At 46.4% G+C, this 21,067-nt stretch overlaps 1 protein-coding gene across 1 annotated transcript in view; it reads right to left on the bottom strand.

The window, feature by feature from the left end:
• CACNA2D4 (calcium voltage-gated channel auxiliary subunit alpha2delta 4) overlaps nucleotides 1-21,067 on the bottom strand; it is a 185,464-nt gene that overhangs the window by 161,192 nt on the left and 3,205 nt on the right. The window contains exons 2-3 of the mRNA XM_025198807.1: nucleotides 20,364-20,466; nucleotides 11,006-11,087 (exon numbers count right to left, since the gene is read on the bottom strand). Coding sequence (XP_025054592.1) covers nucleotides 11,006-11,087; nucleotides 20,364-20,466 — 185 coding nt within the window. The remainder of the gene's footprint in view (nucleotides 1-11,005; nucleotides 11,088-20,363; nucleotides 20,467-21,067) is intronic.

Raw genomic sequence — 21,067 nt, 5'->3', positions numbered from 1 at the left:
GCTGATTTCAAAGAGAGCTTTGTCTGAGCAAAGAGTGAGTACTGATTAAGGATTTGCCCTCTACATTGTAAACCCCGTGGGTGGCAGGGAAATCCAATACAGATTACATATACAGCGATCCAAAAATACTCTTTATGACACATGCAGTGGAGTTCAAATGAGGTAATATGGATTTGGAAATATTTGTATTTGAATTTCCTGACTTATTATGTACATGTGACTTGCCAACCATAACTTGCATTCATTACTTTTGTATGTGTGTGTGTTGACTTATATAAAGGCTGTCTGTGGATCTAGTCTCCTTGAGGAACTGTTTAATGTATTTCAATGGGTGCGTACACATGAGTGTGCTCGTGCCTCTTGCCCTGCCTCAAACTCCTTTGAGGTGGGGCAACAGGCACGTGCAGGAACAAAAAAATGCTCCCTGTGCTGCAAACTTGCAGCGCGGGGAAAAAATGAGACCCCTGAGGGGTCTAAAAAAATCGACGTTTAAAAAAGCGAGGGAACCGGAGGCTGGGTCCTCCATAGAGATGCTCTGGCTGCCAGAGTGTCTCTATGGTTGGCCCCTCACCCTGGTGCTGAAACACACGGCTGGTGAGGCTGCGTGTTTCAGCACCAGGGTCCGGTGCTGATGAGTAAGGGGTCGTGGGGCTAGAGGAGGGGGGAGGGACCATGGGGGGGGACCTCCGCCGGCCCTGCCCACTCCCCCAGCCCCCCAATCCCCGCCAGCCACCCTGGCTGCAGCAACTGGTGGGGGATAGGGCCAGGTGGGGCAGCAATTGGGGGGCTGGGGTAGGGCATGTGGGCCTTGCAAGGGGGGTGGTAGCCCCTCTGGGGGTCCGTACCCCTTGTGAGAGTGTTGGGGGCCAAACCCCTTGTTTGGGGGTTGAACCCCCTGTTGGGGGCCTGTACCCCTTGTGTGGGGGTTGAACCCCCTGTTGGGGGGCCGTACCCCTTGCGAGAGGGCCAAACCCCTTGTGTGGGGACCATCGCCCTGTGGGAATGCAGCAAAACATATATTCATTAATTCATGAAATATGCATTTAGAGTTCACTTTATTATTATGATAAGAGACTTGCTTTAACACTGTAAGATATATCAATAAAACATTGTCCAACTGATCACTGTCTCTTTCTTGCTCTCTGTCTTTATAGTTGTCTTTTGTTTTACTTGTGGAGGAACATGGATTTGGGGGTATTTTACAGAGTGACTTTGGGATTTTTTTTATCAGGGATTTTTCAGTTTTCTAATAGGGAACACCAGAATTCCTTCTAGGGAGGCCAGTGGCAGGACCCTGCCTGCTCAGAGGTGGCATTTTGGACCCATCTGGCTGTGGCTGACCTCCTGGACAAATGGGGCCAGGAGGACATGCTTTGACAGTTCAAAGCAGGCCACCACACCCAAAACATCTTCCATGTGATAGCTGCCCAGATGGCCGGGCAGGGGCACACATGGCAGTAGTGCTGCACAAAGGCCAACCCTGCAACCGCAGTCCACTGGCAGCTGGCCCAGAGGGGCAGATGCCTCTACTGGCTCTGCAGTCCCCATCCGAGTCTGGCAGGTGCACAGCAGGTCACAACTAGGCAACATCCCCTACTGCCAGACTGCTGCAGTGGGTAGAGGGTGCAGGGAACTCTCAGGGCTGCTTCAGCAGTCCAGCTGGCACAAGGGGTAGTGTCCCCAGGTACCAGTTGTCTGGGCCCCAGAAGCCCCTGAGAGCTAGTAGCCCTGAGCTACTTGCCAGGGCAGCTTTTTATACTGCTAGGGCCAGGACAGGGTAGCTTTTTATATTGCTGGGGACAGCACAGGTGCTGGCCCCAGGCTCTAGCTCCCCCTGGCTGAAGATCTGGGAGGAGCCAGGCAGGGTTATTGTGCCCCAAGTGGCACAATTTGCTTCGCATCAAAGTGCATGTTTGAGCACGTGTGCTGAAGCAAAAAGCCCCAGATCAAATTTGCATCGCTTCTATTTGAGCTGCTGCAAGTGCATGTGCTTGCATGTCTGGACACACCCAGCAGGTTTATTCATACTGTAAGGTTTAGTACAATATTTTACCAAAGGCTCCTGGAACAACTTGTCTAGGTACTTGGGGAGATGGCTCAGGGAATGAGAGCAGGGCTGTGTTGAATTAGAAATCTGCTCTGTCTCCTGCAGGAAGTGGGGATGGTGAGTAAATGAATAGCATTTTTTGCTGTGAAAGCACTGAGCAAAACAATGCCCCACTCTGCCGCTTGTCTTGATTTCTAAATCCATTTTTGGCAAAGCACAGTCCATTGGTATTGCATCAGACTTCAGTCATGTTCAAGAAAAAAACAAAATGCCCTCTCTCTCTAATAGGATAGAACTCAGGATCCTTGAGCAGGGCAAGTAAAGTGTGACTATTTTGTGACTATTTTGTTGGGTTCATTAGTCAAGACTGGGTTACTTTTCAGTTATAAATCTCACTTCTTCTCTCTTAATAACACAAGTTTTTTCCAGGCTTGGTGTGTTTTTTTTATTTTCTATCTGCCCCCTGGGTGCAATGGCAGTTATCCTTAGTATCCTAGTCACACCACTAGATACATTAGCTGCAGCTAAGCTCTGTGTTACAACCCTATCTACTCTGAACCTACTGACCAGATTGCACACTCTAGGGATCTGAAGTAGAGAGGCAACAGCAGGGCGCCAGACTACCAAGCGTTCACCCTGAGATGTTGCAGAGTCACTTGGAAGGACTGGATGCGTTTAAGTTGCAGGCCCGGATGAGCTCCATGCGAAGGTACTGAAGGCACTGGCTGATGTCATTGCACAGCCACTGGCAAGAATATTTGAACGCTTGTGGCGCATGGGCCAGGTCCCGGAGGACTGAAAAAGGGCCAATGTAGTCCCTATTTTCAAGAAGGGGAGGAAGAAGGATCCAGGCAACTATAGGCCAGTCAGTCTCACCTCCATCCTTGGCAAAGTCTTTGAAAAGATTATTAAGGCTCATATATGTGAGAGCCCAGCAAGAAAAATTATGCTGAGGGGAAACCAGCACGGGTTCGTAGCAGGTAGATCATGCCTGACTAATCTAGTCTCTTTTTATGACCAGGTTTCAAAACACCTGGATGCAGGAGTAGGGGTAGACATCGTTCACTTAGACTTCAGGAAGGCCTTCGATACGATATCCCACCCCATACTGGTGAACAAATTAAGAGGCTGTGACTTGGATGATTACACAGTCTGGTGGGTGGCAAATTGGCTAGATAGTCATACCCAGAGAGTGGTGGTGGATGGGTTGGTATCGACCTGGAAGCGGAGGGCAGGGAACAACTACAAGCAGACCTGGACAGGTTGGACAAGTGGGCAGAAAACAACAGAATGCAGTTCAACAAGGAGAAATGCAAAGTGCTGCACCTAGGGAAGAAAAATGTCCAGCATACCTACTGCCTAGGAAATGACCTGCTCGGTAGCATGGAAGTGGAAAGGGACCTCAGAGTCCTAGTGGACTCCAAGATGAACGTGAGTCGTCAGTGTGATGAAGTCATCAGCAAAGCTATCTGCACTTTTTTGTGCATCGGCAGATGCATGACAAACAGAACCAAGGAGGTGATACTTCCCCTCTATCGGGCACTGGTTAGACCGCAGTTGGAATACTGCGTCCAGTTCTGGGCACCGCACTTCAAGAGGGATGTGGATAACCTGGAGAGGGTCCAGAGAAGGGCCACTCATATGGTTAAGGGCTTGCAGGCCAATCCCTATGAGGAGAGACTAGGGCACCTGGACCTCTTCAGCCTCTGCAAGAGAAGGTTGAGAGGTGACCTTGTGGCTGCCTATAAATTCATCATGGGGGCACAGAAGGGAATTGGTGAGGCTCTACTCACTAAGGCGCTCCTGGGGGTTACAAGAAATAATGGCCACAAGCTAGCAGAGAGCAGATTTAGACTAGAAATTAGGAAGAACTTCTTCACAGTTAGAGTGGCCAAAATCTGGAATGGGCTCCCAAGGGAGGTAGTGTTCTCCCCTACCCTGGGGGTCTTCAAGAGGAGGTTAGATAAGCATCTAGCTGGGGTCATCTGAACCGAGCACTCTTTCCTGCCTCTGCAGGGGGTCGGACTCGATGATCTATTGAGGTCCCTTCCAACCCTAACATCTATGAATCTATGGATGCTGACAGTACCAAAAATGTAGCAAGTCAAATCAACAAAGCCAGATTCAGATCCCACTCTGACCTGCTATAATACCAACCCTGTGACAAGCACAACAGAATCTCTCTTGTTGTCACCTACACCCCAGCTTTGTGTGGGGACACATCATTAATGACCTTCAATACCTCCTGGTCAATGAGAATGATCTTAAGGCAGCCTTGGAGTACAAGCTTTTCCTGGCTTACAGAGATCCCACCCCAATCTCAAATGTGTCTCGCAAGCAACAGGTTACCCAACTCCTATTCTCACCAAGGCACCAGGCCTTGTAACAGACCCAGATGCAAGCTGAGACCCCTCACCAATACAAACCACATCATCACTAGACCAAATTACACAGATTATAGCATACAGGATTATACCATAGTCTGCTCATAGTGCTCCTCTGCTGTCTAAATTGATGGGATGATCCCAACATGAAAGAATGCTCTGACATGATCTGACATCAATCTCAGAAAGACACAAAAGCCAATGATAGAACACCTTAACCTCCTTGGACATTCCATCACTGACCTCAGAGTAGCTGTTCTTAAACAGAAGAACTTCAAAAACCAACTTGAATGCAAAATTGCAGAGCAAGAAAACATCCACAGACTGGGTATGTTAAGTATGGTCTCAACAGAGACTGGATTTGTATCTCATTACCTGAACTAGCTTTTATAACCCACTATGTTCCTCACTGAATTAACTGCTTTGTTTATCCCATTTGATCTCTTCAATGTACCTTGGCCTCTCTCAGCACTGCTCCCTTCCTTTCCTCCCCCTTTCCCTATCCATTATATTTAAATTAATTTCCTTCAGTCTGTTTAGGACCCCTGCTCTCTGCAAGTCCATTCATTGCATCTAATGAAGTAAGCTATAGCTTATGAAAGTTTATGCCACTCTGAATGGGTTAGTCTGTGAAGTGCTACCTTGCCCTGCCGTCATTCTTAGTAATATTATAGTAGTACCTACAATCCCTGGTTCTATCTCTAGCCCAAACAACTAGGGCACCGTGAAATTGCACCGTTCCGTTTCACCTTGAGTTTCGAGGTTTTGACGGAACAGCATTTCATATTGAATTTCATTTCGATTCGAAACAGCTGTTCCGTTTTGCTTTGTCTAAACAGTGAGGCTTTTTCAACTCCATTTCAACGTTTCACTAGATCCACTGGGGACAGGGAGTCAGCCCAGCTGGGCTGACTTCCTGTCCCCCGCTCGGTCTAGCACTGGGAATGGGAAGTTAGCCTAGCTGGACTGACTTTCATCCCCAGCACTATGGTCAAAACATTTCAACTTTTGAAATGTTTCGACTAGACTCGTTTTGTTTCAAGGCTGTTTTGAGGCCCGTTGTTTCATTTCGATTTTGCTGTTTCAACCTCAAAATCAGTCGAAACAGTGTCGAAACAAAATGGCCGGCAAAATTTTGCGCAGCCCTACAAACAACCTTCAGTCTAAAGAGACGACACACAGAAGGAAAAGAGAGGCACGGAGAGAAATGGCTTGGTTACAGCTGCACAGCAAGTCAGTGGCTGAGTTGGAGGTAGAGCCATGGGCTAGGGACAGACATTACACATAAATCGGTTTAAGTAATCAGAAACTGGTTTAAACTTAGAATCATAGGGCTGGAAGGGACCCTGAAGGGTCATCAGGTCCAGCCCCCTGCATGAGCAGGAAAGACACCTGGGGTCAGGTGACCCCAGCTAGGTGACCGTCCAGTCTTCTCTTGAAGACCTCTAGGGTAGATGATTGCACCACATCTGGGAAGAGCTTGTTCCATAGTCTGGACACCCTAGTTGAGAAGAAGTTTTTCCTAATGTTCAGCCTGAAAGTATCTTCCAGGAGTTTTTGGCCATTGTTTCTAGTTTTCTCCCAGGGTGCCCTGGTGAACAGTTATTCACCGAGCCCCTGATGTACACCTCTGATATAGTGGTAAGCTGCAATCAGGTCCCCTCTCAGCCTTCTTTTCTTTAGACTGAAGAGATGGAGATCCCTCAGCCTCTCCTTGTATGGCTTGCCATGCAAGTCCCTGATCATAAAGGGGCCCTTCTCTGAACCCTCCCAAGCTTTAGCACATCCAGAACTGGATGCAGTATTCCAGCTGCAGCTGCACCAATGTTGAGTAAAGGTGGGGAATCACTTCTTTGGTTTTACTGGAGATGCATCGATTGATGCATGTCAGAGTTTTATTAGCCCTACTAGAGGCTACTGTGTCACATTGCCAGCTCATATTCATGCTGGCATCTAGTGTTACCCCCAGATCCCTTTCATTTGTAGTGCTGGTCAGGTTAGTGATGCCCAGCCTGTAGGTGTGCTGGGGGTTCTTCCTTCCCAGATGCAGCACTTTGCATTTCTCTATGTTGAACCTCAGTTGGTTTAGTTCTGCCCAACATGCCAGCCTGTCTAGGTCTGTTTGTATCTGCAACGTATCTGCGGGTGTGTCTGCACAACCCCATTTCTTGGTGTTGTCCATGAACTTGGCCAATGGGCTTTTCACCCCATCATCCAGGTCATTGATGAAGATATTGAACAGCACTGGACTAAGTACCGACCCTTTGGGTATGCTGCTGCCCACATCTCACCAGGATGACACCAATCCATTCACTTGGACTCTCTGCATCCTACCCTGCAACCAGTTTCACATCTACTTGGTGGTCCTGCAGTTGAGCCTGATATCTTCCAGTTTTCTGATCAGTACCTCGTGGGATACCAGGTCAAAGGTTTTCTGGATGTCGAGGTATATGATGTCAACTGCTTTTTCCTTGTCCAGGTGACAAGTCACCTAATCATAGAAAGAAATGAGGTTGGTCAGACAAGACCTGCCCATTATGAAGCCATGCTGGCTGTCATTCAGTATCATACCTTCTGCAAGTTTGTCACATATAGCCTCTTTGATGAATGTTTCTAGGATTTTCCCTGGGTTAGTCTGTGAGGTGCTATCCTGCCCTGCCTTCATTCTTAGTAATATTATAGTAGTGCCTACAATCCTACAAGTAGTACCTACTACAAGTAGTACCTCCTTGTAACAGAACAGACATTCAGTGCACATAAATCAGTTTGAAAATGTCTGAAACAGGTTTGGGATAAACCTGGTTGAATGTAGTATCAGACTTAACTGATTTGGGTCAAACCAGTTTATGCAATCTCTGTCCCAGACCCCTTGCTGGTTTAAGTTAGATCAGACTCCCCCAGCCTCTGGGCATGCTCTCTGGGCTGGGCAGGGCTCTCTGCTCCACAGCAGAGCTGGCCCCTCCCCTCTGCTCCCTGGCTGCAGCTTGGTAGATACTTGCAGGCACAGCAGGGTCTGCTGGCTTCCCCGTGCTGCTCTTCCCCCTAACTCCCACTCACTGCTTAAGGAGAGATCCCTTCCTGCTCTCTCCCACAGCATGGACTGTAGCCAGCATGTGATATGCTAGCTAATGCTGTGTAAGGCAGATAGGACAGTGTCCACTTAGGGCTTTTTGGAGCTAATCAACAGCTCAACTGTAATGTCCCTGCATTCCTTCCTTTGGAAAAAGCTATTTAAGAAGAGCTTGAACTAATGAGTGAGGCTTTGTTTTCTGATGGGGCACTAAATGCTAATAAGAGAGCTGATAAATGCTCTGTTATCAATGAGTGGGGGGAATCCCTTCCTAATCACAGCATCCTGCCAGGGCCTGGCCATCCCCCCTCAGCTCAGCCCTGTAGAAGGGAAGGGAGGGCTGCTCTAGTGCAGCCTGGCTTCTAACCTGAGCCACTGCAGGCATGTGCTGGCATTTTTTCAGTCCAGAGGGGATGTCTGTATAGTTACAAAGTGATTTAGCCTAGCCAGGTACTGCCCACATACTCAGATTTTGCCTACAGCATGCAGCCAGCATACGGCAAATTTAACTTATATACAATCTTCTCAGGTAGGGCACATGGCTCTGTTCCTTGAACTGCTGCCAGAGGAAAAGCAATTACAGCTAAGAGCAACCGGACGAGGGTAATACTGGCTTTCCAGGTTCCTGACCATGATTGACAGTCTGCCTACACCACCTTTTACTATCACAAGAGCCATCAGTGTGACACATGCTTTGGTACTAGCCAGTTTTACAGTGTAACTGGAATTCAGTGTGGACACTATTCTGACTTACATACTCTTATTCCCCAAAAGAAGTCCCCAATTTCTTTTTAAAAGAGAGGCCCCTTGATGTTGGGGTCATTAGGATGATAACTGTGCCTTCCGAGTGTATTTAAAATGTGGGTTTGGCATTCATGAATATTTGAAACCGCAAATGCTGAACCCGTGAATACCAAGGGTTTCCTGTATATCACTTCCCCAAGTCACACATACAGGCTTCAAGTTAGCTATCTGTAAGCAGAATTTAGAGATTCAAACTTGTAGTAAGCAAACTCATTGTTTGAGATTATTAACAAGCTGTTAATTTCAGTGAAAACCTAAGACGTATTTTTGCTATGTTAACCAATTTACAGTATATTCTATCTGAGTTTATGGACCTTGTGAATCAAAGATAATGGGTCAAAGTCCCTGCTATTGTAAATGGGCAAAATTCCATTGAAGGCACTGAAGCTGCAACACTTAAGTCAGCCAAAAATTTGGCCCAATGTTCCCAATCAGAAGGTTTTTGGCTCCTGGAAAGCTTAAGAATTGGAGGATATGAAGTTTACATTTCTTGTCCTGAAGTTGCAGAATTATGGATTAGAGAACCATGCCTGATAAGCTAGTCAGGGTGAAGCACTAATTAGTTCTGAGTTATGTTAGTTTTATATAACTGCTTTAAGACCTGGCATCACAATTGCTTCAGGGAACAGAGGCTGGAAAGGCATTTATCTGGAATAACATAGTAAACAGCACATCCTGCATTTGTTTAGAGGGTTGAACTAAATGACCCTTGATATCCCTTCCAACTCACTGGGCATGTCTACACATGCATTTACTCTGGCCCAAATTTACTGTGGTGCAAAATACTCTGGAGTAAAGGTTTCATCTACACATATGGTGATTAAGGAGCAGATTTCACCCAGTTCCCTGCAGTGCCGCAATGGGCCTCTGCCACCCCTATGGGAAGCTCCAGGCCCCCCCTGTGTGCTAGCCCAGCAGCTGGCAGGGAGCACTTCCTGGCCCCTGTGGGCTGCCTGCTGCTGGAGTGGAGCAGGGACAATGTTCCCCTGCCCTAGCAGCAGGGAGCTCCTGACTCTGGCTTCCTTATAAGGGTTCAGGCCTTGGAAATAACTCCAGGGGAGGGGCAGGTCCCAGCCCCCAGCCCCGATCCACTGGTGGAACAGCTAGCAACTAGCTATGAGCTAGTGGATCAGGACAGGGGCTGGCACCTACCCCATCGCTGCAGCTCTTTCCAAGCCCCATGCCTCGATCACCTGATCAGGGCAGGGGGCTGGGACCTGCCCCTGACCAGGACAGTTTCTGGCCAGGCCTGGGCTGCACAGGGAAGTCTGCACGTGCAGCCGGGAGCTGGCTCAAGACTGCCCAAAACAGGACGGTCTCCAGCTACCTCCAGGCTGCTCATGCTTCAGTCAGCTCTAGGCTGGCCAGGAAACTGTCCCCATCCAGGGGGCTCCCAGTCCCTGCTCCACGCTTTCAATTGTGGTCATGGAGTGGGGACTGGGGAGCTTGTTTCCACAGACTTTGTTCCCAGTCCTTGTGGATTGGGGGGTTGCGATCATGAAGCAGGGGCTGACAACAAACTCCCAGCCTGTTCCTAGCCCCCTCTCCACAACTGCAGAGTCAGGGCACCCAGCCCCTGCTCTGCAATTGTGATTAAGGAGAGGGGGCTGGAAGCTCCCTGCTGCTGGGGCAGGGGGACATTAGTGGGAGCTAAGGAGCTTGTTACTAATCTTGAGTAAATTTGCTACTTGCATTTGCAGGTAGCAGATTTACTGGGGATTAGGGAGGTGTACTGCAAAGTAAGCATGTGCACGTGTAGATGCACATGCATGGGCTGCTGGTGCCTCCTGAGTCAGGGAAGCATGTGTCCCCCCAGCAGCCAGTCAGCAACTGGTCTTGTCAACCGCGGTGGGGATAGGGGAGAATCAGCGGCACACCTGGAAGTGCCAGTGGAACTTTTCCTGGTGCCCCCACTCTCCAGCCGGTGCTCACAGGTTGGGCACTGGTGCTCCCACCTGCCCCCCTGCCCATCACCTAACCATGGAGTGCTGGCTGTCAGGGGGTGCACATGCACCCCCGTGCACCCTACGCATCACCGCTGTGCACATGCTTACTTCTCAGTAAACTATGCTAATGTGAAGTTAAGCGTCTCATGTAGACGTGTCCTTTGATTCTATAATTCTAGGAACTACTCTGAAACTCAAGAAACAGAGAGTTTTTAAGCAAGATTTAAAGAGATGTAAGGGACCCACAGGGAGAAGAACATATGAGAAATGAACCAGGAACTCCTTGCTGAGATAACTTAGAAAACAAGAGGACAATATCAGGTGTTAGGTCAGAGTGAACAGATGGGGAATAGGTGGGTATGCAGTAAGTAATGGAGGAGAGGACTGAATGGTCCTAAGGGGACAGAGGTGGATTCAGAGTCAGACAGGAAAACTGAACAATACTTAGGCAGAGTGTTAAAAACCAGAGCATTTCAGAGTTAGAACCAGAAATGGTAAGTGAGCCAGTGAAACCTGTCAAGATAGGGTGTAAGTTTGACACAGTCTTGTTTACTGCAATGTAATCTAGTGGCATCACTCTGGCCCTATGAAGGTTACAGGGTAGAGATTAGGAAGCAAACCTAAATGGTCTTCAAAGTTAGTGGAGACCTACGTGTGTTTCCTCTCTCTCCCTGGTGTCCCCAGGACAGAGAGAAATAATTGAAGAAAAAGGGAAATCTGACACCTGCAAAGCTCCTTTGCAGGACTTGCCTACCTTCTGCAATAGGAGAGAGCCCGAATACTTTGTTGAGATGGCATATAACTCCCCACCAAAGGTATCTGCCCAGGACTTCACCCTACAGTGGAAAAAAAGAAAAACCAGTGGTGTTAATACCTCAGGAAGGTGAGTTGCATCATGTCCCAATGACACTATTCTCCTACAATAGAAGCTTGTCTTCTGTATGAAAATCACCCTGCATACCTACAACACTGAAGGCATAGTGATTACATTTGTCTCTGAGCTGCTGGTAAAACACACCATAATTGAGTAACAAACCACTATTCTCCTTTCCCACTCTGCAGCCTGGGCTTTAATCAATAGGCTGTTTTAACACAATATCAGATTTTGAGGGTTTTACTAAGGGTGAGGACAGAAGTAATTTAAAAAACTTTTCTAGGTATAACAGGCTTGGAAAGGTTTCAAAAGGGTAAAAGGGTAGCACTTCAGCCAGGGGACATATGTATATCCCTTCTTATACCCTTCAGCTGGACTATTTCAAAATTTCAGTGGCTGAGCAGCTATGACTGTCCTGCCAGTAGGCACTACGGGGAGCAAAGGATTTCTCTTGCTGGAGCAGAGGGCAACAGTGTGAAGTCAGCAGGAGGTTGGCAGGGGAGCATAGATGGGAGCTCCCTGCCATGAGAACTGTAGCTCTTCAGCCACCATCCCCTGAACTCTTCCTTTCCTCCACTTGCCACAGGCAAGAGGTAGAGGGGGCATTTGGGACTAGAATGCCTGGCACCAGTGGTGGCAGGGGACCCATGTCAGCAGGGCTCTGGTAAAGGGTAGGGATAGTGAGGAGGTCTCCCTGCCAACAGAATTCCAAGTCTTTTGTGTGGGATGGACACAGGTCATGGTGGGAGGTGTGGCGATCCCAATGGGTCCCCAGCAGCACCTCAGACACCAACAGTGCTTCAGAACCCAGCAGCTGGATAGGCTGGCAAGTTGTCAGTCAGCCTGACAGACTGTCCACCCTGTTCTCCCTTCCTCCTCTGTGGAGGCAGGGCAGGGAGCAGAGCACTGTGGGATGCTGAAGGACCTGTGGATGCCCTGTCCCTGTCTTTCTTTTTAATTCTTCTCACTCTGAAATGAGTGATTTTTTTTTGGCTTGTAGAGTGAATATATTGCTTTCTGCATCCTTTGTCAGCCATAGCCATGTTTTAAACCTGTCCCAGGTATAACAACTGTAGCAAAACCCCCAGGTTTTTCTTTTTTTTGTTTACTTAAAAATACATTCCCTCCCCTTCCCCAACCATTTCTGAGTCTTTCTCTGCCCCCTCTATCCCTTATAAGTAGTTATAGTTAGTCATAGGTAAGCTAAGTTCTTATACTCCCTTATAGTAAAAAGCCCCTTTTATAATGTAAATAGTGTTGTTACGTTTGTGTTGATTTTTACAGTTTTATATTGAATTCATATGATTTAATGTGTCTGTAAAGTAGTCAAGTAATGTCAAGTCTCCATTTTGTATGTCAAGCCTCCATCTTGTGTCCTCTGCCCAGGTATAACCTATTGTATAGTATGTTGTAACTGTGACTCATGTCTAACCAGTTTCATGTAAATTGGTTCCTGAATGAATGAGGGTGCTTGAGGCATAATGGTAGCAGGCCTCTACTGAATGATCAACTCAATGATCAGACCATCAACTCAATGACCGGACCATTGCCTTGCATTGACTCACCCAGGAACCACAGACCTCACCCAGGAACAGAGACAAAACCCAGCATTTGAAAGATAAAGAACCTGCAGGAACCCAACACTTGGAAGACAAAGACCCTACAGAAACCAGCAACTCCACCATTGTGTCCCACCAGACAATGAGGACACCTGGATCTGCATGTATGCATCTGAGCAGGATTGTCCTTGCCTGGACATGTCCTTCTGATGGGAGACACAGGTAGCCCACCCCTATAAAAAGGGTGGGATAATGTGATCTCTTTGGGATGCCCTCTCCATCTGGACCAACACTACATCATGCCACCTATCCACCCAGAGGCCCTGCTGGCGACCCCGCTTTGGACAACACCTTGCTAGAGAAGACCCCGACTGACCATCGAAGATCAACTCTCAGCCTGGGATAGGTAGCTATCACCTACCTTCTTCCCCCAAGCAAGGGACCTGAACTCTGTCTCTGCCTACCTGGGCCTCAAATCCCTCCATTAAGCCTTTCCTTTCCTGCTACCATTGTGTGGAGGGGGTGTGTGTGTGAGTGTTTGTGCGTGTGTGTGGGAACCAATAACTTTGTGGGGCTGTGTAGTGTGTTGCCTGTTTAATAAAACTGTTATTCTGGAACCCTGAGTTGGGTTTTTGTCTTACTGACCTCCTGGCCCTGCTCCAATCTCTGCTTTCTGCCCCTCTGACTTCTGTTCTGTCTGTCTGTCTGTCTGTCTCTGCCATCTCAGCTTCCTCTCTGCCACCTCCAAAACACTGGCTTTTTCCCTCGCTTCCACCCCAGTACCAGGTGACCCCGAGTAACCCTGGGGCACTAAGTGATCCTAAGTAACCCCAGCACCTTGACCCCGAGTAACAGCAGCACCATGACCCCAAGTAACCTCAAGCCCAAGTTACCCCAAATGCCCCCTAGTGTGAACACACAGCCACAGAAGTGTGTGGTTGTGTGTCTGTGTATGTGCATGTGTGCCATAGAGTGTTTGTGTAGTTTCTGTTTGCGCATATAATTTTGTATCATGCCCTCCTTTCTAACAACGCAATATTGAGATTCTGAATGTTGATCTGGCATGTGTCAAGTCAACACAGCCAGTGTCTGCACTCTGAGCAATAGCAGCGGTGACAGAGGCTGGGCCAGTTGTGGTGGCTGCAGCAGCTGGGCCAGCCCATCTGCAACGGTGGCAGCTGGTATTCATGCAACACCTTTAAGTGAGTGCCCGGGGTCCCAATCACCAACTATTTGTTACATTACTGGCTCTTGTGAAAAGTTTGAGAGTTATTTTTTAGCACTTCATCTGCTTTTGGAGCATTTCAAAGCATGTACATTTGTACAGATGGCCCTTTGAGGTGTTTAAATGGCATTTGAAATGTTTTAGTTGTTACTTCTGTCTGCACCCTAAGTCACAATTTGTTGATGCTAACAAGAGTTAGCTAACTTGAGATGTTAGCTAGCATGAGAAAGGACCCAGCAAGCTTGCAATTGGGATATCTGGATTTGCCCTTAGACTCCATAATATTTGGGGAAGGGACAATGAACTAGACTGTGAGCTTGGTTACTTCAGTGTGAATCCAAAATCCAGGGCACTTTCCCTGGAGGTCTTCCAGACTGAGACTGGTGTGAAGTGAAAGCAGATTCTGGCTTATGTCTTACTGCTCTGTAAAGCACCATGAACATTTATGCCATCCTATAAATAATTGGCAATAGCAACACCATGCAGAGATGTGCACACTGAGCACATCCCCCTCCTCATTAGAATAGATGGCTGTTGTAATTAATTGAATACTTAATCACAAATCTGTTAGATGAATCACACTAGGCAGTTCCACCTACACTCAGTTCCTTTAACAAAGGTTCACTTAAGAGGGGTCTACTTTATGGAATACCATCTGCACTCATCAGAACACACCAGTTATTCATGAGGTACAGATTTTTACCTACCATTTTCAGTGAGTTCCTCTCAGATTTAGGAACACATGAAACCTAGAGTACCTATTCTCCACTGCCAGGTTTATGCCAGTGTAAAGCAGCAAATGGCACAGAGTTGCACTGGGGTATAACTGGTATAACAGCACAGTGAATCAGGTATCCATCCTTTAAAGTGCTAGGTGAGATTCTTCCCACTGAAATCAGCGATTTTTTTTGGTGGCTTTTAGAGTGAATATGTTGCTTTCTGCATCATTTGTCAGCCATACCATGTTTTTAATCTGAAAAAAAATGCAGCCTATATGTGTTTGATGTAAAGACAGCATTTACTGCTCCAATTCAGACTGCTGTGCTGTCAAGCCCAGTAGTTTGGCTGTGTTTGAAGAAAAGCTGGAAAGTAAAAACAATATACCTAGCTCACCACTGAAATGAGGTACAGTTGGGGAATATTTTCCAGGTTCTTGTGACAATCAGCTTCTGCCCCCTGAAGCCTGAGAGCTTGATTGCCCTAATATCAGCTTTTAATCTAATGGCCACCTGAAGCAGCCAGTTTCACAATTTGCTTATACAAGACTTTTAATGTTAGAATGAGAATTTTACCACAAGGTTCAAAATCTTATTCTTACTAGAAAAAAGGAAATGATAAGAAACCAAAGCATGGGACTTGCAGAGATAACTGCAGCATGGTTACCAACAAAAGCAATTTTATCACCTACCAGGGTTTTTTGTTTTAGGCTATGCCTATATCAGTCTGCTTCTGCAGCCAGGCCACCAAAATGTGCCCACATCCAGCCACTGCTGGTGGAGCAAAGTGCACTCTGGGAAGGCAGCAGCTACTGAAAGGACCACAGAGACAGAAAGGGGGAACCAGACTCCAACCTGGAGAGCTAGAAGATGATGAATAGATGGTCAAAAAGGAAGGGATGAGCCATGAGAAGACACATGGGAGTGCATTATAAGGGAGTCAGGGGAGACAATGTAGGCAGACAACTGAAGACATGGGGCACACATAATGGAGATGTAAATGGAGGGTGTGTGTAGGCAGACAGAAGGGCAGAAACAAGTTAACATCACAAGAGGGCTACTGGTGAAAGTGCAAAAGGGTATACCAAAGTCAAATTACAGGATACTTTATAGAAACCAGTGATTTGGGATGGAGATTTGAATAAATGTTAGATTGCATTTGTCTCTCATTCTTATGAGAAATTAAAACAATCCAAAATTCACCACATTGCACAGAAATTTCATTTGTAGCTGTTAGCAACCAGGCCTCTATTTACATGCAGAATTGTCCTGGGAATGGGGAAGGAAAACAACTTGTGATGTTCAGACATAGATGGTTGTTGTGAGGTTGAGCTTGCCCATCAGAAATGTTATTTGTAAATTATGAATACAGTTTTGCAGGGCTGGATTCCAGATATCAATTCTGCTTTGCAAATTTTTGAACAAGCTGGTGATGAATCAAGAGAGGGGACACAATGTCACACACAAGTTAGCCCTGTATACCTGTTCATCATCACATCAGTCAGTTGTGCTTCAACCCAGCTGGTGGGTGTTTGGTTTTATGCCCCCAAAAGTGTTTCATGCAACTGATCTATCCATTCATCTATCAGGTATGTTTTCTGTTACTTTGTCTCCAGGGCTAGGAACAGACATTACACATAAACCAGCTTAAGTGATCAGAAACTGCTTTAAACCTGTGGCAGAACAGCTGTTCAATGCGCATAAACCGGTTTGAAAATGGCTGAAACTGGTTTGAGATAAACCTGGTTGAATCTAGTACAGGTTTCCCTTGCTTTATGCAGGTTTTGTATGTGTGAATTCACTCTTATACGATGACCCTTTCTATACTAAAAATTTATTATATGAGAGTAAATTCACTGTTATGTGATCAGTGTGGTGCATTGTGGGAGTGATGCACACCAAAATATAGTCACCTGTGTGGATCTATGTTCCTCACTCATTGACTGTGACACGTGTTTCTGTAGTTGCCATCCCCATTATGATAGTGTCCTGTGCTTGTGTGTACTGTTTACTGTTGGTGAGTACCAAAATTGTCTTGTAAAAGTGGTAGAAATGGGTCTGGGCTCAGTACAGTCAAAGTCTTGGAACGTATCCCTATTTGTTACATTGTAAAGTGGGTTCCCTTTATGTGAATATGAGTTATATGCCACTTTCCAGGAACGCATGTACAACATAAAGCAAGGGAAACCTGTATCAGACTTAACTGATTTGGCTCAAACTGGTTTATGCAATGTCGATCCCAGGTCCCTTGCTGGTTTCAATTAAATCAGACTCCCCCAGCATCCTGGCATGCTCTCTGTTACACAGCAGAGCTGGCCCCTCCCCTCTGCTCCCTGGCTGCAGCTCTGGCAGAGACTTGCAGGCACAGCAGCATCTGCCTGGCTTCCTCCTGCTCTCCCCCTCCCCTCACCACTCCCTGCTAAGCAGGGATCCCCTGTCTCCTCTGCCTTACACAGACACACAGCATTATCTAGCAGACAACATGCTGGCTGCGGTCCGTGCTGTGGCAGATAGGGCTTTATGGCGCTTATCAACAGCTCAGCTGGTAATATCCCTCCCTTCCTTCTTTGTTTAAGAAGAGTTTGAACTAATGAAAGAGCATGTTTGTTTTCTGATGGGGTAATAAATGCTGATAACAGAGCTGATAAATGGAGGGGGGGAACCCCACCCTTATCCTACTGAACCCTGGCCACATCCCCCTCAGCTCAGCCTTGTGGAAGGGAAGGGAGGGTTACTCTACTACCCCCCAGCTTCTAGCCTGAGCCACTGCATGCATGTGCCCGCATATCTGAGATGTCTGTGCAGTTACAAAGTGATTTAGCCTAGCCAGGTTAGACAAACCTACAAAGATTGAATCAATTCAGGCTCAGGCTTTTTGTATGTCTGTCCCTAGCCCAGGTGTGCAACTGGCCAGTTTATTCTTTTATTATTTGGTAGAGCTTTCTCTGTAGTTTTGTTAATGAGGCAACTTCTATGATTAAGTTAAAACTATGTTTTATGTTTTTGATGATTCTACTGATTCTATGATTCAATGATAACATCAGGGATGAATTTAGCTCTGCATCTGGTTCTGACACACGGGAGCTTTTTTTCTTCATTTTATTTCCTTTGCAGGGATTTCTGTGAAATGGAGCACATAGTTTGCTTGGTACTGAAAGTCTACAAGTCACAACCAAGCACCTCAAAAACTGATTGGTTAGAGACTGCCTGCCTATAATCCCTCAAAGGTTTTCGGCAGTGAAAAGCAGTCAAAAGGAAGGCCTTACCCTAGCCTGTATGATCAGCTTAGGGACCACAGAAATCTAGTATGTACCTGACTCATGATTCAAAGTCTTCTTAATACTGCAGATTTCAAGACTGAAAGGTATTTCTATGCAATATTTACCTACTGCATACACAGAGCTGTTTGTTAACTTAATCAGTCCCAATGTATAACTTCTTGAATTTTATTCTGTGTAGGTGAAAAAGTGTATTTACGAGTGAACTGTTTATTTCCTTGCAAAGGTTCTTTTTAGCTGAATTTTTAGAGTTGCTTTTTTGGACATTTGTCAATGGAAACATAATAATATGCACAAATTGGTATAAATTAAAGACAGTTGCACAACAGAGCAAACAAGAGTTCACAGATTTGGGAGAGGCAAGGGAGGGCAGATAAGAGGTAATCACTACTCTGTAATCTCACCATCCTACTTCAGAAACCCAAAAGATCAGCAAGAGCCGGGTAAAGTTTATGGTACAGTTTCATGAGAAACCCAGGGTAAAGTCCCTGAGAGGGGCTACAAAGCACTGGAACTCTTGGTCAGTACAGGAAAGATTCCAATGAAGAAATTACTTGTTGGTCCTTTTGAAACAAGAAGCCTTAAGGCATTTGAGTGCAAAACACTCCTTTCAGTCTCAGGAAGAAACCTAAGATTTCTTCTGCCAGTTAAGCTAATAGAACTCTTTCTCCAATACAATATCAATTTTTTCAGCCCTTATAGGAAAATATTTTTTTTGCCTCCCAAAGTCATTGTCCTGAGAAACAAAATTTCCAGGCACAACAGTGTTCTCTGCTCTCTGAGCCAAGCTATTCTGGCATGCAGAAATATCCAGATCTCTTCCCCTTCAGAAAAAAAGACCCATATAAACATTTACACACAATGTGACCATTATATTTTTAATCTTAGAGGATTTAAGTTGCTTAAATCAGCTTAATAAAGTCAGATTTTTTTAACTCTATTTATTCAGACCTGTTAGTGTCATGGCAATCTGCCAAATAAGGATTCAAAGCCAATATGGCTTACTTTGTAGAATAGAGCCCCTCGACAACTATCCATGACATGACTCTAAGGAAGAGTATGCATACCAACATGCAGAGAACATGCATACACACACGCACACAAGTATAGAATACATACACGTCTGTATGCACATACCAAAGCATGTGGTAGGAAAGTCTGTACATAAATTCATATATGTTCATGTATATATGTGCACCCAAATGTGATGCATACAATACAAGGTGAATAGTATTTCGCACTGCTATGGTGCTTTCCATCTGGAGATTTTAAAGTGCTTTAAAAAGGCAGATAAGTGCCATTGTTTCCATTTTACTGATAAGGAAAGGAAGCCCAAGGAGATTAAGTGATCAGCCTGCCCATACACTAAAGTAAATGTGTGCATGTACATATGCTGCACATGTTAGTGATTGCTAGGAAAACTTTTGGTATAGTGTTGTATGGACCTGGGGTAAAGGTGCAGTAGCATACATACATAGAAGTAAAAGGAACAACAAGCCTTGACCTGGACCATCTTGATCTAACAGAAAAAAAGATGGTTGACAAGGTACAACTTCACTCACTGATTCCTTTTATCTCATAAGAGTTCCAGATCCTGCTCTGTGCTATGGCCGTAAGGGCTGTTACAAAGCTGCATAAATAAGGAGTCTACACTGGCCTCCAGCTCTCCCAAGCATCTTTAAACTAAATCTACCTGCTGTACCAGGCAGAGCTGAGGAATTGGAACAGATACTATTGGATATCATAGCAGTCTTTAGCTTTTATATAGCACTTCATAAAGAATGTAAGACAGTATCATTATCCTCTCCCTCCTTTTTATTACAAATGGGGAAAGCGAGGCACAAGGAAGAAGTAATTTTCCCAAGGTCATGAGCAGACCAGGGTCAGAGCCAAGAAATGAACTGAGGTCTCTGGAGACCCAGTCCTTTGCCCTGTCCATCAGTGGCACCCAAACATCACTGGGCAACAACCCGCAATCTTAAAAAGTGGTTGTGAAGTGAAGTGAGGGAATACCAAGCTCACCTACACTCAGAGATACACATACCACAGTCTGGCAACCAGAGCACCAGGTTGTACTGCATATTGTGAAAACAATATTTTTCCTGTGAGGTCCAGTGGGACTGATTCCCACTCTAGCCTGGATCCAGTGACCTGAAAAGGTTTTGGATCCAGAGCATGAAATCGGGCCAAATGAATAAATAAATAAAAGAGATTTTTCATACAAGTTAAGCTCTGCTGGCTTCAAGCCAAGAGTTATCTTTGTGAAAGGTGAGAGTGACGGTGGTTCTTTCAGGCAAGGCAGTGATGCTGTTACAAGGAAGGACAAAAGCACTGCAAGGAAAGGGGATGATGAAGGGCAAGGTGCAGAAGGGGACTAGTAGTGAAGGTAGACAGGGCAGGGTAGTGTGAGCCATAGAGGGCAGAAGAGTATTTGGAGAGAGGTGGGAGGGAACCACTTACGTTTCTAGTGGTATCTTCATCTGGGACCTGGCGGAGGGCAGGAGACAGCTAAGCAAGGGAAAAAGCCACAGGATGACTTCTGGCACCATCCTCCATGCAACACCTATCAGCAACAGGTCCAGTGCAGAAACATAGATTCCCAGCCAGGTTTGCCACCCTAGGAAGGTCCCAGCACTGTCCAGGCAGGACCCAGCATGGTGTCCTGCTGGGGGTCAGGGATCAGGCTGAGAAGCAGAGTCGTGGGGACCTCTTAGGCCACATGCAGCCACCTCTCAGTGCTGTCCCTCCTCGCTGTCCCCCTCCAAGTAGAGGGTAGCTGCAATAGGACAGCAGAGCTCCATCCAGCTGCAGCAGATGAATTCTCTAGAGGTATTTGGAGGGCAGGTTCAGAAGAGGCCTCCCATGGCTGCCAGGGTGACCACTGGGTTCAGTCCAGCTTGCGTCCTGCAGAAATGGAAAAGACTTGAGGGAGCTCTGCAGCAGCCGCAGCCCCTACATAATCCACTGTGAGCCCTTTAATCTCCTTGCAGAGCAGCAACAGCAGCAGATTTAGAGAAGTGGAGTGGGATAAAATCACCCAGGATTACTCTGATTTCTGAAGACAGGCCTCAGTTTGTCCAATCAGAGGTCAGAACAAGCTCCCTCCAAGCCTGTTTTAAAGGGACAGCATTGCCCCTTTAAAAAAAATGCCTCCTGACCTTTGA

The sequence above is a fragment of the Alligator sinensis genome, unplaced genomic scaffold (assembly GCF_000455745.1).
Source record: "Alligator sinensis unplaced genomic scaffold, ASM45574v1 scaffold87_1, whole genome shotgun sequence".
NCBI lineage: Eukaryota > Metazoa > Chordata > Crocodylia > Alligatoridae > Alligator > Alligator sinensis.
The sequence above is the reverse complement of the archived record's forward strand: the minus strand, read 5'-3'. Positions and strand labels throughout refer to the sequence as shown.